At 38.8% G+C, this 18,137-nt stretch overlaps 1 protein-coding gene and 1 long non-coding RNA gene across 2 annotated transcripts in view; one reads left to right on the forward strand and one right to left on the reverse strand.

Moving 5' to 3' along the window:
- Nucleotides 1-18,137, reverse strand: part of itgbl1 (integrin subunit beta like 1) — a 203,289-nt gene that overhangs the window by 98,244 nt on the left and 86,908 nt on the right. The window contains exons 3-7 of the mRNA XM_008106971.3: nucleotides 16,974-17,120; nucleotides 16,299-16,421; nucleotides 11,404-11,544; nucleotides 5,490-5,630; nucleotides 2,924-3,070 (exon numbers count right to left, since the gene is read on the reverse strand). Of these exons, the coding sequence (XP_008105178.2) occupies nucleotides 2,924-3,070; nucleotides 5,490-5,630; nucleotides 11,404-11,544; nucleotides 16,299-16,421; nucleotides 16,974-17,120 (699 nt within the window). The remainder of the gene's footprint in view (nucleotides 1-2,923; nucleotides 3,071-5,489; nucleotides 5,631-11,403; nucleotides 11,545-16,298; nucleotides 16,422-16,973; nucleotides 17,121-18,137) is intronic.
- The window catches only part of LOC134297570 (uncharacterized), a 98,974-nt gene that overhangs the window by 66,700 nt on the left and 14,137 nt on the right, over nucleotides 1-18,137 (forward strand). The gene's annotated exons all lie outside the window — the stretch shown is intronic.

Here is an 18,137-nt window from a genome sequence, read left to right on the forward strand (position 1 = left end):
GAGATGCTAGAAACATGAAATTTAACATTCTGTTGTTAAATATTTTGCATTTTCAAAAACATTCAAGATTTGTCTTGCAAAGTCTACTATGCTACGGAAATTAATTGCTTGCCTTAAGGGCCGTTTCTAAAAATTCCACAGAACTAATATCAGCAGCTCCACTGTCTCTCTCTTTCTTGAAACAGTAAATGAAACTTAAGCCAATCATCCAGTCACTATAACAAATGGTGGTCATCTAGCAATTTCTTTCTAATCATGATTTATGTTAGCTCACATCAAGTGAGGTTGTGGCCTCTTCATCTATAAAATTTATTATGTCAAAGAAAGTCTTCAAAACAAAGAAAAAACTCTGGAGAGAGATACTTAAATAAGAGCTTTGCAATATAAGAGATTTTTTTTAGTATGAGGTTTAAAGTGCATTCAGTTTGTTGCATTATATAGGGCCTGTATTTCTGGAAAGGGCTCTATAATCCAAGTAGGCTTGAAAGATGAAAAACCAGAGGAAGAGAGCACAGGGGGTTTGAGGGTTATATCAACAAGGCATGCCTGGACATTAGGCATGTGCAACTTTTTTGGATGTTTTATGTGTCATAAGGAAATTAGTTAAATCTGTACATCCAATCTGTACATACAAAGCAATATCTGACATGCGTACATGGCCCGCACCAAAAACTTTAGAATTGAAACTTACCCAATACATTTTAGTTTGTATTTTGTAAATCTTGGAAGGTTCCCTCCCAAAGTCAGCTTGATCTTAATTTTCATGGTAAGCAAGCAAAACTAAGCCAAAAAAGCTCCCATTTCTTTATAAATTAATGGCCTCTCGCCATTAGGAGTGGGAAAGGAGGAGCAGGGTTTTTTGGGAAAAGCACAGAAAGCTGGAAAATGTAGTTTGGGAATGGATGAGCCCTATGCTAGAGAATTCAAAAGTCCCTGCCCTAAACTACATTTCCAAGAATGCATCAGCATCAGAAATCACCAATCAGAAGAGGGGGGAGAGAGAGATTTGCTCCTCCATAGCCAGCCACCAGAGTTGTAATAAATGCAGGAGAGACATCATGTTATAGCACATTTTGCTATAGTATAGTTGGGTCTCCACCAATTTAACATAGTGTGTGCCAGAAAAATAAAGTTTCTGGAGTACAACTACTACTCTCAATATAAGGACTAAACCATTAAACAGGAAATAACACTTTCAAACTAGAAATGTATTTATTATTATTATATTATTCAGAGGCTGGATGGCCATCTGTCGGGTTTGTTCCTGGGTTATAAATGCCATTTCATAATTGGTTCTATCGTAGCAACACGGGGGAAGTTTATTAAACTGCAAAAACTTGGTCTTTGCAGGAGGGATATCGTGCTATTGCACATTTTGCTACAGCATCTTGTTGAGTCTCCACCAATTTAACATAGTGTGTGCCATAAAAAAACAGTTTCTGGAGCAGAACAACTACTTTCAATGTAAGGACTATGCCATTAAACAGAAATAACACTTTCAAACTAGAAACATTTTTTTTCATTAAAAATGTTGTTTATAAAAATTTGAAAATTCCCCAAAAATCCGTGGATAAGTGAAATACTCTGAAATTTTGCGGGATAAGAGTGGTAAATGTGTTCTACCATTATAGTGAGTTTCATCCCAATAGCTGTAAAAATCAGGGAGAAAGGAGCCCCTGAAGTTTCTCCAATTATAGTAAATTAATTATGTGCAATTACTATAATGAAATGGTAACAAAATTTTGTTAGTCTTGTTATACTAACAAAAATTTCACTAACAATACTTTAGAAACACTTTAGAAATGAAGTGCCAACACCACCACCCTCTATTTTGTAATGACTTTTGAAGATTTTTTTATGGAGCGTACATGCGCACCACAGAATATTGATATTGAATAGACCCCACCATATCATGGCCTGCCCTATTATGAAGAGATATATCTTATTTCTGTTAGTTACAGTAATTGTTTCTAAATTTGCACCAATCCATCTGAGTTAGAAATTACAAAAATGTACGAAATTAATGTGCTCTTTTATTGTCTCAAATCCCCCCTTTTTTTGGGGGGGGAGGAGGGAATTAGTAAGTGTCATCCTAGATTTCATAGCTGGAGATATAATTTTAAAATTACTTGTTGTGATTTACATACAAATTCAACTTAAGAACAAACCTACAGAATCTAACTTGTTTGTATATACTCTTTGTATACTAAGTAAACAAACAGTAGCACTTTCTTATCATGACATAGCTCAGACTAAAGCTTGCACTGTCGTTCAAAATGGAAATGGAAATAGTACAACACAGATATATTCAGTCTGTACTCAAAACCACTAAAATATCAGTATTACTCAGAGTTCTGAAAATTACTTTTAAGAAAAATGAATACAGTACATGCTAGAGTCATCCATAACTGGGCTGCAGTAGAATGATGCTCTGGGGTCCAGTTATGGATGGCTCAGCATGTCATCATATTCATTCTTTTTAGAAGTAACTTTCCAAGCTATACTTTTAACTTATAAAATAGCAATATGAAAGATGGCCAGAATCATGAGACCTAATCATTTTCAGATGAATTGTAGTTGGAGAATCAGTTCTGCCGATTAAGCACTCTTAACACCCCAGAAATCACACGAGACCACAGCTGATCTTCAGTTCTACAAGTAGCGGACCGGAGGGATTACAGCAGGCAACAGATTTTGTAGGAGTGCCATGAAAATATGTGCTTGTGCCTCTGGTTTCTTTGCCTCCTGGATAGCATTAACCAATCTTCCAGCAATTCTTAGAGTTGCCCTGTGAGCATAATCTAAAACTGAATGTGACATTAATGTAAACCCATTTACATGCTTGGTGAAACTGAATTGTCTCCAAGGAGAAATTCAGTTATTCTGTAATCATACTGGGGAAAAATCAGAGCAAACCACCTACCTCTTCCAGAGCAAGGTAACTGTGAGGTCCCTTGACATTTCCTGATGCTCTCTTCCGCTGACATGGAGCAAGACAACGGATGTTCACATTTCTTCCCTGTCCACCTTGATTTGCAGTCACATCTCCCACAGTTACATTGACCATGGCCTTAACAAAATTAAAAAATAAATATATTGACTCCATCTATATGTCGCACAGTTGTACAGATATGGTTCTCAACATTTTGCCCTCCAGGTGTTTTGAACTTTAGTTCCAAGAAGCCCAAGTCAGCATGACCAATGGTCAAGTAATCTGGGAGTTGAAATCCAAAGCATCCAAAGATCACAGGTTCAAAGTTACTGTCAAAGGTTGAAAGTTTTTTCAGGCTTTGTTTAAACACTACTGGGAAAAGTGGTACCTTTATAGTTTCTTCTAATAGTGTGTATTTTCCCCACATATGTTTACACTGGATATGGGTCAAGCCTAATAAAAAGCAGATTGGTGTGACCATTGTACATAACGGGGGGGGGGGGGGAGCAGGAAGTGAAAGCAAGATTTGGGGAGTACACAGCTTTTCACTCAAAGGTTCTTGGATTGTGTCCCCTCTGTTAGCCTCCAGCCTTTGGGTGAAGAGGAAAACATTCTCTATTCAGCACTGGGGAACATAGATAGTAATGTAAAGAATATTCAAATAATTTCTCATCAAGACATTATGTTGGTAAAATGTTTTGTGCATAACTATACTATTTTTGGTACAAACACTTAAGCTTTATGTATATTTTTCACATTGCAGAAATTGTGTCTAAACTCTCATAATTTCACCCAACTGGGAGAAAATGTTTGAAAATCTTCATCCTGAATGGGAGAATGAGAAAAACAAAGATTCATATCCTTAGATGAATTGCTGGTCTCACCAACTTCCTTATTAAATTCAGTGCACAGAAAGAAAAGGGTGTTCTGCCATCTTGTTTTATTTTGTTGTTTAGCCTCAACAAAATATATTGGGCCAATGTTGGGCTGGCACCTAACCATGTACCATATTGCACAATTTTGCTTATGTCCTGGGATTACCATTTGAGTAGAAATGAAGGGAGGAGGCAAATACTCCAGTCCAAATAAGATGTGAATGACCCTATTCCGATATTTCAACGAATATACCCAAAATATGTTATGCTGGAAAAGAGGCGAAGTATACATGTTCTAAATAAAAAGATACATGTAAATGAAAATGAAAAAGAAAAAGTAGGACTCCAGAATGCGTTCGAAATTCCCATCAGCCATGTAAACCCACGGGTCAAACTATCACAGCTGCAGAGGAAGACAATGGAAATTTTTCCCTAATGTTTGTCGTAGAGTTACCATAAGCCAGAAATGACTAGAAGGCATGCAATAACAAAATAAAATAAGCAATCTTATATCCTTTTCCCACTGCAGATATATAAAATTTGTAGAATTTTCACACTGTTTTGCTTCATAGGGAATAAGAACACATCAAATCATTATGAAGGGAATCAGATTATCATGTAGCTTGTTCATAAACACGTTTTTCATTCATTTCCGTAACACCAGTGGTACTCATGTTTGAAAAACAAAGGTAATTATTTCAAGGCAAAATCCTCTTCCCTGCTGGGGAAATTTGTTAAGAACTATCCTGTTACATTCTAGCTGATAAAACTGTTTTGAAGAAGACACTCATTCAGTTAGAGAGGGACAATAAAATGAATTTTCTAGAAAAATGGGGATCTCAGGTCTCCCAGCTCTTGGTGAATGAAGTCTTTGAATTAATCCTTTTATTTCATGCAGTTACAAACAGGCACTTATCTTCAAAGTGATATTATGGTTCCCAACTGGTTAATGTAGACATGGAATAAGAGCTTCCAACACATGGAATGCATGACCAAGCTGGGTGGGGTGAAAGCCTAAGCAATGTTTTCATGACTTCAAATGGCCTACCAGATTATAATTAAGGTTTCTTAATGGTTTTAGTTATTTTAAAAAGTGGGACAAGACTGCTAAAATGATAAATTAATGGGCCCTAGAGCAAATCAACTAGAACTCTCCCTAGATGATGATTAAACTGAGGTTGGCATAGCTTTGCCATAACACAAGAAAAGACAACAATATTTGGTTTCATTGAAAGCAGTAGGAAAAAAGGACCACATTCCAGTTGGATAGACTAAAGCATGGAGACAACAGCCCCTAAGTCTACAAAATCTATAAAGGGCTATTGAGGATATGATAGCTTGGCAGTTTCCCATTCATGAGATTGCCATAAGTCAGAGTTGATTTGAAGGTAGTTAACAGCAAGAAATAATAGTTCAAATTTGAAAAGAAGGTGATTTTACTATTCTGCATTTTGTATGAAACTCCAGTGTTTCCTGAAAAATATGTTCTGCATAACTTGGAGGTCCCTCTACTATTAAATGGCATGAATTTATGATGAAGTGTGTACACCCATAAGGGTGTCATTTCATGGGTCAAAATATGCCAACAGCCAACAACCTGCTGTCTTGGAGAGGTGAATAGCTACCTTTTATTCCTGATTTATAGCCATATTAAATTATTTCATTTAAAACATTTCCCTTACCTGAACAAAAATCATCTGAGTATCTATCATAGAGGGCTTTGCAGTTTCGTTCATCACACTCACAGGTGTCTCCATGAATATCTCCCCAATCTCCTGTTGGATCAACATCATGACACATACATTCTCCACAAATGCAGGTGCCTAAAGAGGGAAGAGGTGATATTAACATCAACAGTGATAGATCAATAGATTATGATATACATAATTAAGAAAAAGAAACAATATTACTTGAAACATTACTTCTGACCATAACACAAGCATAAAAGTACTGGTTTTGCAAACTAATTTATCACTAGTGGCATGGCTATTTTACTGTAATTGATATTGTTTACTCATTGTCTAAAATTTGTAGCATTGTTCTGTAATATATTAACCTAAAAACAATTCTGGTTTCAAGTGAATCAGTGGAAACTTAGTGAGTCAATGTAAGCTCACTGGTTCAGTCAGTCTGCTCCAGTTGGGACTCACAAACTGATTAAGTCAGCAGCAAAACAAAGTAGATGTTACCAATAAAAACATCTACATTTATCTTCAGATGTGACAGTGCAAATGTTTCTCAAAAAAAACAAACAAACCAGAGTACTTTACCTGCCCTTACACAGGACAAAAATGACCCAGATGTCAAAGGGAATAGGTTTGTTGCTACTAATGGATATGGAAATATCATTATGTGGCTTTGACTGTTTTTGCCTACAGTTCCTGCATGGCCAGAAAGAGAGGGAATTTTATCTACATCAACCCTCACCCAGGAGCACCATGAATACCAGCTTTAAAATGTTTGTGGAACTGTGTAATTTGAACTATAGTTTTAATTATTTTAAATTGTATTTAAAAGTTTTTATATTTCATGACATGGAAGATCTTATTTTTTAGATTTTCTTTTTCTTTTTGATGCATTTGTTCTATTTTTAATTTGTATTGTGTCATGTTGCTGATAGCTGCCTTGAGTCCCTATATCAGGAGAAAGGCGGGATAGAAGTAAAGTAAGTTAATAAGTAAGTAAGTAAGTAAGTAAGTAAACATCTCAGACAAGATGAGCTTGTTCAGCAGTTCTAGCAGGGGAGCGCAGCTGTTGTATACTGGGACCCAAGACTGGAGACCTTGGTACACTCCTGTATCAGGGACGTCGTCCTCTTCCACCTAGTGTGCAGCTTTGGGAGGGATGCACATGGAGTGGTGAGGGAGGAAGGGGACACCCATCTAGTCAGACGGGGTGACTAACATCATAGCCAGATTGCCCTCCCACCTTAGATCACTGCTTAATACTTTCACATTTGGCAAACAAATACTTCATGCATAAAGCTTCCAAGAAACCTGTTGTGGGACAAGCTGTGGTCTTTGAATATTGATCCCAGACTTATGTTTCTAATTAGACAACTGTACACCAATACTGTTTGCCAAATTAGATGTTGTGAGGAAGGCCAGCTAACTTATAGAATTAGTACTACACACGGGGTCAAACCTCTGCATACTGGCTCCTACTTTGTTCAACATATTCCTGCATATCTACTCCAGGCTCTAATGTAGGTGGATGGTCATAATCCCAAGATCCGTTCTACACATGTTCCCTTACTCTTATATGCAGATGATACTGACTTATTGTCTTTATCTAGTGTCTGCAGTAAACACCTAATTCATTGCTTGGCAATTACTGTGAAATAAATAGACTGGAAATTAGCAATGTTAAATCAAAAATTCTCATTTTTACCAAAAAGTCTGCCATGTCTTGGCAAGAAATCTGCCATGTCTTGGCAGATCATGGGTCACAAAATTGAACAGGTCAAATACTTTTGATACCTTGGTATTTGCGATAGATATAACCTCTCATGGCTTTTATAGTGACAAGCAGTAATGGCTTCTGCACATACCAACAATGCAGCAATATATCACTTTTTCTACAGTAAGGATAACTAATATATGCCTGTTGCCCTCAAAGTTTGGGGTTAGGATCGTTTTTTTAATTATTGTATGGCTCTCTTATGCATGCAGGTTTTTTTTACTACTGCATGGTGCTCCATGCAGTCATGCCGACCACATGATCTTGGAGGTGCCTATGGACAATGTGGACTCTTCAGCTTAGAAATGGAGATGAGCACCAAGCCCCAGAGTCAGACATGACTAGACTTAATGTCAGGGGAAAACCTTTACTTTATGGCTCCCCGATCTGGATTTCTGCCATCAGCAAATCATTTAAAACACTACATTCCAAGTTTTTCTGGAAGCTAATGTGGATCCCTATATGTGTGCCTTATGCCATTCTATGCATTGGGATGGGTCAAACCACTCTTGAAACCTTGGCATGGATGAGGGCTATACAATTCTGGTTGCATATACATTTTCAAGCACAATCCAATAGCTATGTTCCCTCTTCATTATCAGATCATTTTATTTAAGAATGATATTCTTTGATTCTCAGAAAGATAAAAGCAAATGGCCTGTCCTTGGAAGCACTCTTAATGCTTGCAAATGTGGAAGCCTGCAAGTCAGTCAAGAGCAGACTTTTGGATCTTGACTTTCATAATCTGACTCTTGCAGCAAAAACAACTTGTTCCCCTACCACATCATTAATTCCATGTAAGCGTGGAGTCATGGCAGCATATCTTCGCATTTTGATTACTCCCACACAAAGGAAAACTTTGGTGACTGCAAGATGTAATGTGTTGCCATCAGTTCTTTTGGATGGGAGATATAAAACATGGAATATTCCAAAAGGATTTGCTCTTGTGACTTGGTCTCTTTTGAAATATTTCACCATTATTTGTTTGTTTGCCCCAAATATCATAATATACAGATGAAATTCAGGAATTCAACTTTTTCACAGTGTTCTCAATGGCCAGGGTGTTATAAAATTCCATATCTTCTGAACAACTCTGATGCATTCTTTTGTGAGACTGTTGCAAATTTTATCCTTGAGATTAGTAAATTTTAAGTATGTTTCCTTTTTACCTGTGACTTCCTTTTGTTGAATATACCTGTGTTGTGATTTTATTGTTGTATGCCAATAATGACTGTGCATGTGTAGTCTCAGACAAGATAAAGACCAATGGCACCTTAAACCATTATTTTTATTCTCCAGTATGATATATAACATCTTTGCCTCATAGCTGTAATGGGCTTTGGAAGCTGTTGTAATGTGTTTTGTGCTTTGTGAATAGCAATAGATATTGCTGTGATATATATTTTGGTTTTTAATGCATTTTCATGGCACATTAAAATTAACCAACAAATCAGCCAATCAACGAAGATTCCATTCAATAGAATGAATTATAAATCATGATAAATTAGACAAAGTACATTACATTACAGTCTGGTCTAAAATTCTTTTAGGCATTACTTATTATCACATGTGTAGAATTCTGTTTCTATGACTACAGATGCTTGTTTATTTTGTTTAAAAAAACTGTCAAGTTATATGAAATTAGCTTCTATTATTTTTCTGTTTCTACCATGTATCCAATTGACCTGTAATTAAAAAGAGATGTCCCCCTCCCCCTCTCTAAATGCTCTCAGGATAATTAGATGCTTCTGCTTTAGTTGATATGAACAAAGAGATAGATCTTTGCAGTTTTCACCTTTGCTTTACCATAATAGGTCTGGACCTCAACCAGAAGAATAAAAGTTGATATTTTAGTATATTTGCTTAGTGAGCATAGGCCTCACAGCTTATCAATACTAACTCATTTATGAAATTTTGTTCCTTTTAAAAAAAAAAGTATCAAATTGAAGCTAGATTCAATTTTAAAATGAGCACACAAGTTTTAACTTGAAATTTCTGGCAAAGGACATCACACATATACAAAGAGAATTTTGAAAAACATTCAATGTTTTTCAGCAACATTGACTAGTTAGCTCATAGTGAATTGTTCCATGGCATTCCATGGCGTGTTCCATTGGTAAGGAGGAGATTGCAAACAGGGCTCTGGCAGCAGCCTCCTCAAGCGCAGGTAAGGAAGGAAGAGTCCAACACTGGGCAAGAGAGAAGCTAGTAAGCACAAGCAAAGCTCACATGTCAGCGAAGGTCAGGGGCCAGGGATAGCTCTATCATAACTGGCTGCTCATGAGGAATCAAGGGAAGGAAGCATGTGAGTGCTCTCGTCTCCATTTAGTTGGGCCAGTAGGACTTTGAGCCTGAGTGCTTACAGGAGCCAGGATTCTGTTTGGGATAAAGGAGGAGGGGAGGACCAGCAGGAGAAGAAGGGTGTGTGTGTGTGTGTGTGTGTGTGTGTGTGTGTGTGTGTGTGAGAGAGAGAGAGAGAGAGAGAGAGAGAGAGAGAGAGGTTGATTGATTGATTGATTGATTATGTCTGCAGGGCCCCTTCCTCAACAGCCATGCAGCTTCAGCTCATGTTTTCTTTGAAACTATCCTCAAAGACCCCCACTGTAGATAACTTTTCTGTTTCTTGCAGACCACCTGTGGTCCGTGGATCTCCAGTTGAGAACCACTAGCATACAATATGGCAGGAAACCTAATAAAGATTTTTTATTGGAAGAATTCTTGAGCCTGGGGAGCTGATTAATATAGAATGTGTTTACTTTAGGAAGAACAATTATTGCTGATTGATATTGGCTGGCAATGGGGAAGATCTTTTTGATGGAACAATGGATAATTATTTCAGGATGATGGGTTTGGGTTTTGTCAGAGAAGAGTTTATTGTGTTGTGTATAGGATCAGGATGCCTCTGGCACATATCTACATTCCAGTTTCTAATCTGTTCCAGGCACTTGGCTGTACCTTCTTTTGAATTCACTAGGTGATGGGAAAAGCAGGGAAGGGAATTGTTAGTGCTGTTCAGTTTGGGTCTTTTTCTGGCTTTCCAAGCTGAGTGGGGCAACTATAGGTCATTCCTGAACCTCATCACTTTTGGGGGTCCCAGCCTCACACAACATACACACAAATACAGAGGATGCATTTACACAAGGCAATAAACCAGAGCAGTGTTTCTCAAACTGTTCTCCTCTTGGTATTTTGGACTTCAGCTCCCAGAAATCCCAGCCAGCTTACCAGCTGTTAGGAATTGTGGGAGTCCAAAACATCTGGAGAAGCAGTTTGAGAAACTCTGAACTAAAGATTCATAGGAAATCTGGCTTGTCATGAGCAAGAAGTGTTTTTCCAACAGGAAACAGTGGTTAAACATCTCATAGTTTGATTGTTGTATTTTCCCAACAAACCATTGTCCCAAACCAGAAGCTTCACTGCCTGAAAACATAGTAAGTGAATCTCCATGGTGTGCACAGTGCAAGTAAGTAAATCAGTATACTCCTTATTCCTGAAAAACCACGGTTCCTGCTGAAGCCTGACTTATTATAACACTTCATTTCGCAGATGCCTCTTACCACTTCATTATGAGTCATTTGCAGGTTCGTAGGACACTTATGCCCCCCAGTTGAGCCACTGAGCCCCATGCCACTCATCTGACAAAGCAGGCTCGCTTTCAGTGAGGCTCCATGGCTCAACTGGGATGCAAGTGTCCTATGATGCTGTGCCACAAACATGGGAGGCTTCCCATATTCCATTGCAAACTATGGCGCAGCATGTGGGGAAGCCATGTGGTGACGGTGGGTGAGACAGGGCGCCAGGTGCGGGATTGCCTGGCGGATCACTGCATGGGACCTCATCCATGTAATGAGGTCCTAGGGTACATCAGGTGACAAGTGCTTCCCTGTATTCCATTGTTTTAATATGTTCCAAACTGCCCTGGAAATGCTGGTGAGTGGTATAAAAATCAGTAACTACATAAATAAATTGCCACAGGATTGGAGCTTCAACATACACCATCTTTTCCCAATGATACGTAAAATGAGCTTTCATCATACTACATAACATCACAACTTTGCAAAAGGTTAATTGTTTAAAAAGGAACTTAATCCAGCTTCAAGAGATCCAGTTGTGTAGAGCAACACCGGAAAGCCACACCTCGGTTGCTGCAGATTTTGCCATCTGGAGAGGTACACCTCTTCTTGATCTCCCACGGGGCGATGTCACATTGGAGTTCGCATTTATCGCCATGCCAACCAGCCTCACAGTAACAGTTTCCACAGTAACACTTGCCATGGCCTTAAACCAAAACAAAATGTTGACAGTGAGAATGAATGGTCTTTATAAAAATTTATAATAGTGTTCTTTTCATTTCTGAAGATAATTTTTGAGTGTGAGTTCAGATGACTAACAGCAATGGTAACAATTTATTTTATTCTGTCCTAAAGACAAACTAGTCAAAACCAAGAATAATTTTAATTGTTTTCTAGCCTATTTGCTGGAATTGCTGAATTAACCTATATGTCTCATATTTCCCTTATATTCATCTGGAATTCACCTCATCGCATATGGTTATGAATCTTCTAGCAACTGCCAACCTGTGTCTAACTGGCACTGCTGATTCATACGGAAAGAAAAATATTTCAGCTTGCCTTTATGAACATTTTGCAGCATTTTGACCAAGACACAAAACCTATATAGCCAAGAGAATGCAAAGCCATCAGAATCATGTATTCCCAGGGAGGAAAGGCCACAGAGTAGGAACCAGACCAAGCACAATCTTAAGTCCTCAATGGTGGATCAGGTGGATGATAACATGATACATGTTGCAATGGCCGTGAAGGCGGAAATCCATGCCCTCATTGCAAATGAACATGCGGATCAAGAATAGGTCTCTACAGTCACTTACAGACCCACTGTAAAGACCCTACACTTAAAAGGCAATCATACTTGGCCATGAGCAATAGCCGATGATGATGATGATGATGATGATGATGATGATGATGATATATAGATATATATATTTATTGTATGCCAGTGCTAATCATTTACAAATTTTGAACTTCTCATTTCAAAATGTTATCTGAAAGAAAACCAGTCTCCCCTTCCCTCATTAGGCATACAGCCTCATCACACCAGAGCATTGATCAACTTTCAATCTGGTTTCTGCCTCCTGCAGAATTCTGGAGTTTGTAGTTTAGTCAGTCCCAGGTCCTGTCGGGTTGAGTAGTTTAAAGGTCCCTCCTTTCATTGCAAGCCCCAGAATTCTGCAGGAGGCAGAAACTGGGTTTAAAGTGGAGCCATGCTCTAGCATGATGAGGTCCCAAGTCTTCAGCCATGCCTCATAGACATCAAATCACCTTCTATCTCAACTTTCTTCTTTGTTCTCTTTCTAACCCATTTTCCTTATTGCCTCCCCCTTATTCAGTAGCTAGCTTCCTCTCTTTCCATGCACTTCCTTATCTTAATACTCACTCTTTTCAAGTCTTTCTCACACCAGTGTCTATTCTTTCATTCTTCTCCTCTAAAATTCCCTGCCTTCAAATTCTATGGATCCATTTATGCCTGATTTTCCCCTCTCAATCTTCCATAATTCCTCTATTTCCATTGCTACTTCTTGTCAACAGCATAGACCTACTTGTCCCCAGAGAATATTAGGTATTTTTTCTAACCAGAATCATTTTCTACTTTCTTACACAGAACCTGCTTTGATAGTCATCATTCTGCTCTTAAGACTTTAAAGCCATCTCAAACTAGTTGGAATGCTGATGGAAATTCCTTCATCTCACAGTCACTCTGCTACTTGCTGGCCACAAAGAAAGGGAGAAAATAATACTGATTTCTGTTAATTCCGAGGGAATTCCACAAAAATTAAAAGAACAATAACATGTATTGAAATCAACATTATTTTGATATAACACAGTCCAATGAAGTTCAAACTGCATTATATGGATCTACACTAACCACATAATGCAGTTCAAACTGCAATTTTTGGCAGTGTAGATGTAGCCTTGGACTAAGGTTGCCTTATCTCAAGGATAAAAAGCTTAGTGACAAAAACAACAGAAGGAAACCTATATTTTCAGCTGTGGGAGTGATAAGAGGAACAGATGTTCTGTAAAGCTAACTTTATCTATGACTCTACATTTTAATCATAATTGTCAAGCCTTTTTGGATATGATAAAATGGATTCAGGATTGCTAATATCTTCCAAAAATGAAGGAAGAAACCAAACTGCAATTCTCATGAAGTTCATCATGAAGCAACTTATGTGTTGTCAAAGGCTTTCATGGCCAGAATCACTGGGTTGCTGTCAAAGAGCATGAAATGTACTGCAGACTACTAATACAACCAGAGAAATCAGCCATAGCAGAGCACTTGAATCAACCTGGACACAGCATATTATTTGAGAACACAGAAATACTCTAACAACCACCATGTCAGACTACACAGAGAAGCCATTGAAATCCACAAGCATGTCGGCAATTTCAACAGAAAGGAGGAAACCATGAAAATGAACAAAATCTGGCTACCCGTATTTAAAACACTAGAATCAAGACAGTAAACAAAGACCATCACTCAGAAACAGAGGAATTGCAGATAGCAAACAATCAAGTGCCAGTTAAAACCTTCCAAACAAAGGATATCTCCAGACAGCAACAACCTGGCTTTGCAGCTACTCAATGCTAATCAAGATGGCTAATTGCAACATTCACACTTGCTTCAAACAGACAAGCGTTCTTTCTCCCACCCTGGACATTCCACAAATATATACACACACACACACACACACACTCACACACACACACACACACATACACACACACACACACACACACACCACTTGCCTCATTTCCAACAGACCTCTGTACAAACCTCTGAGGATGCCTACCATAGATGCAGGCAAAACATCAGGAGATAATGCTATGGGAACATGCCCATACAGCCCAAAAAACTCACAGCAACCCAGAAATAACTTATGTTTGGAAAGTGCGGACATCATGTTAGTTTTGTCAGGAAAGGCATGGCTAAATTAATTGACGGTAGTGGAAACTATGAAAAGAAATAAAAATATTGATTTGGTATTTAGGTAGGGGAAAAACCCTTGTTAGTAGGCACTTCCTGGCTACCAACCCGACACAATTTCAACTGTCCCTCACTGCTATTTTGAAAACTCAGCAAGCCTAAATTAGGCTGAACTTGGATTCCTCTCACAATTCCAGATGGTTTAAATATTAGATATCCATGGCTTTGTGATATACCCACTTTGTCCTTTACCCAAATTCTTCTGGCAATAGAATACAGCCCTAGATTTCAGCAGAAAACTCCACATTGCTAGAGAAATGCCAGAAATACTGTTGCCATCAGACACGTGCCAGTGTATTTCCCACCTAAGGGTTGCGGAAGGAGAAAAAAGAAGGATGCAGCCTTGAAATTACTACAATTTAACTTAAGGAGCCCCCGATGGCTCAGTGGGTTAAAGCACTGAGCTGCTGAACTTGCTGAACGAAAGGTCAGCGGTTTGAATCTGGGGAGTGAGGTGAGCTCCCACTGTTAACCCCAGCTTCTGCCAACCTAGCAGTCTGAAAACATGCAAATGTGAGTAGATTAATAAGTAACGCTTTGGCGGGAAGATAACGGCGCTCCATGCAGTCATGCTGGTCATATGATCTTGGAGGTGTCTATGGACAATGCCAACTCTTCAGCTTAGAAATGGAGATGAACACCAGCCTCCAGAATTGGACATGACTAGACTTAATGCCAGGGGGAAACCGTTACCTTTACTTAAGGAGACTTCCAACTTCATAGATATGTATAGGATTTCATGCCTGTTTATAGCAATACAATAGTATTTCATTTGACTATACATTTATTCCTGCCATGAATGGATTAGTTGCTGTTGTTTTGGAAGGAACGCTGATGGGCAGTTTTATGACAACACAATGGAAATAAAGACTAAAACCAATATAACTGAAACACCTTCTCAGAAGATGAACTTGATAAGATCCAAATGCAATAAATTTGAACTAGAAAGTACTATACTATCATGACCTGCAAAGGACTCATATATACTCATGATTCCTATTCATTTTAATAGAAGGAATTACTCTTATGTACTGCAGGAATAAAAGGAGCCCCGGTGGCGAAGTGCGTTAAAGCACTGAGCTGGAGACCGAAAGGTCCCAGGTTCAAACCCCGGGAGCGGCGGGAGCGGCCGCTGTTAGCTCCAGCTCCTGCCAACCTAGCAGTTCGAAAGCATGCCAATGTGAGTAGATCAATAGATACCGCTCCGGCAGGAAGGTAACAGCGCTCCATGCAGTCATGCCAGCTACATGACCTTGGAGGTGTCTACGGACAACGCCGGCTCTTCGGCTTAGAAATGGAGATGAGCACCAACCCCCAGAGTCAGACATGACTGGACTTAACGTCAGGGGAAAACCTTTACCTTTAACCTTTACTGCAGGAATAGATTTATCCGATGCTGCTTTCTGTGGAATCCATCGCAAATGTCAACACATTTGTGATAACAGTCACAGGACACAAACAAGTGTTTTTGTACTGTCATCACATGGATTGGAACATACCAAGATATTATTTTTCCCCATAGTAATTCTCAAATAGCTTTAGCAGAGTACATTCCACTGTCTATAGAGAAGAGACCATTCCATTTCCCTTTTCTCAGATGTTACTTGTCTTCCATCTTTCCAGCACAAAATATCATGCTGGGCTACAGTTCCCTAAAATATATTACTTTTCACAGTCACTTCTGCTATCAGCAAGACTCTCTGTATGGCAGAAGTTCTGCAAAGAAAAGGAAATTAGAAGCCCACTCTAACTTTTCCAGAAAGAAAATCCCAGCTGACTAAGCACTACCTCAATTGTATTATTCCTGACAGTAGTTATGATTAAATCCCATTGATGGCTTCTGTGGATTTACTCATGATTAATGTTAGTCAGATCAAAACTCTTTCAATCTAAAACAACAAAAAGACTCCTAAAGCCAAAAACATTGGTTTATTTACATGTAGTTATCTTTACCAATATATTCTTACCTGTACACATCTCGCCTGTTTCTTCATCTATGCACTCCCTGTCGTCACATTCACAGTATTTACCATGGATCAATCCATTCCCTTCTAAATTATCACATTTACATCTGCCACAATGGCATGTTCCTGTAAAAAAAAATACCAGAAATATGAAATTAGATCATAAAGATCAAACTACAGTTTCAAGGCTTATATCTTTGTGCCTTTCTTTAGCCTTGTGCCTTCCAGATGATTGGGCTTACAACTTGTTTTTTGTGTCAGGAGCGACTTGAGAAACTGCAAGTCACTTTTGGTGTGAGGGTATTGGCTGTCTGCAAGGATGTTTCCCAGGGAACGCCCAGATGTTTTTCATGTTTTTACCATCCTTGTGGGAGGCTTCTCTCATGTCCCCTCATGGGGAGCTGGAGCTAGCAGAAGGAGCTCATCTGTGCTCTCCCCGGATTCTAACTGGCAATCTTCAGGTCAGCAACCCAACCTTTAAGTCAACAGTTCTGCCGGCACAAGGGTTTAGCCCATTTGTCTTACAACTAATCTCATCCCTGAGCTTTACTGTCTTATGGGAGTTGTAGTCCAAAACACTCTACTTTGTGCTAACTAATTAAACAAATTTCATTTAAAAGATATCATGAAGGATGAATTTTTTTTGGTCCAAGCAACCCACCAAAAAAAGTATCCCACCTGCATTTGAACATATGATGTCTTGTGAATTCTTGCACATTTCATTACTTTTCCTTCGAGTCAGGTTGCAGGTTTTGGGGAACTGGCAAGCGTCACCATGCCATCCTTGTTCACATCTGCACTTTCCACAGTCACATGTCCCATGGCCTGGATTAATAGGTGAAAAATGAGAGATGAGATCTTATACATGTTTCCAAGTCCTCTTTCATTTAAAAAGAAAGAAAGAGCTCACTCTTCATACCAGAAACAAATATTTTGTTTTGAACTCATTAGCCCAAGTTTAGATCTACACTCAAGAATTAATGCAGTTGATCTCCCTTGAATAGCCACAGCTCAATGCTTTGGAATTCTGGATGTGTAATTTGGGGAGTCATAAGCTTTCTTGTACAAAGAAGACTAAAATCCTTGTTAAAATATGTCTCCCAGGATTGCATATCATTGAGCCATGGCAAAAGTTAATTTTTAACAAGCACTCAAGTGTGCCTTGTTCTACTTCCAATGAAGGTGCAACCAGAGCCGGTCCAACAATGAGGCGAATTAAGCGGTCGCTTCGGGCGCCAAACATACGGGGGCACAGGCAAGACTGCTTTTTCTGTTAATTTGTTGTAAAACATGATGTTTTGGTGCTTAATTTGTAAAATCTTAATGTAATTTGATGTTTAATAGGCTCTTCCTTAATCCCTCCTTATTATCCAACATTTTCGCTTATCCAACACTTTTATTTTTCAGTGATTGTTTTGGGGGGAGGGAGCCAAAATTCTATTTTACACTTGAAAAATACCTAGGGCCGGCTCTGGGTGCAACCACCCTTCCTCAATACATGGAAGTCTAGAAAATATTGTCTTCAGTTCTACAGTTCTGCTGTGTTTTTCTATTACTTCTCCCAAAGTCATGGGGTGAGGGCTGAAGATCCATTTGATATGTTTTGAGAGTTAGCACTAGGAGCTCTCTTTCTGCAAGCATGGCCAAAGAAGGTGCACTCTTATGTAGTTGAGGATGGATCAAATGGTTAGAACGGGAACCACTGTATAAAATCAAGATCTGGGTCAACAGGAAAAGAGCTTAGCAGCTTCTGGAGATTTATATGAATCTCCATTTGAAAATAAAAAAGCAGGAAACACTGGAAATGGTTGATTTTACATAGCAATAGCTGGTGAAAATGTG

Source organism: Anolis carolinensis, chromosome 3, assembly GCF_035594765.1.
Source record: "Anolis carolinensis isolate JA03-04 chromosome 3, rAnoCar3.1.pri, whole genome shotgun sequence".
Classification (NCBI taxonomy): domain Eukaryota; kingdom Metazoa; phylum Chordata; class Lepidosauria; order Squamata; family Dactyloidae; genus Anolis; species Anolis carolinensis.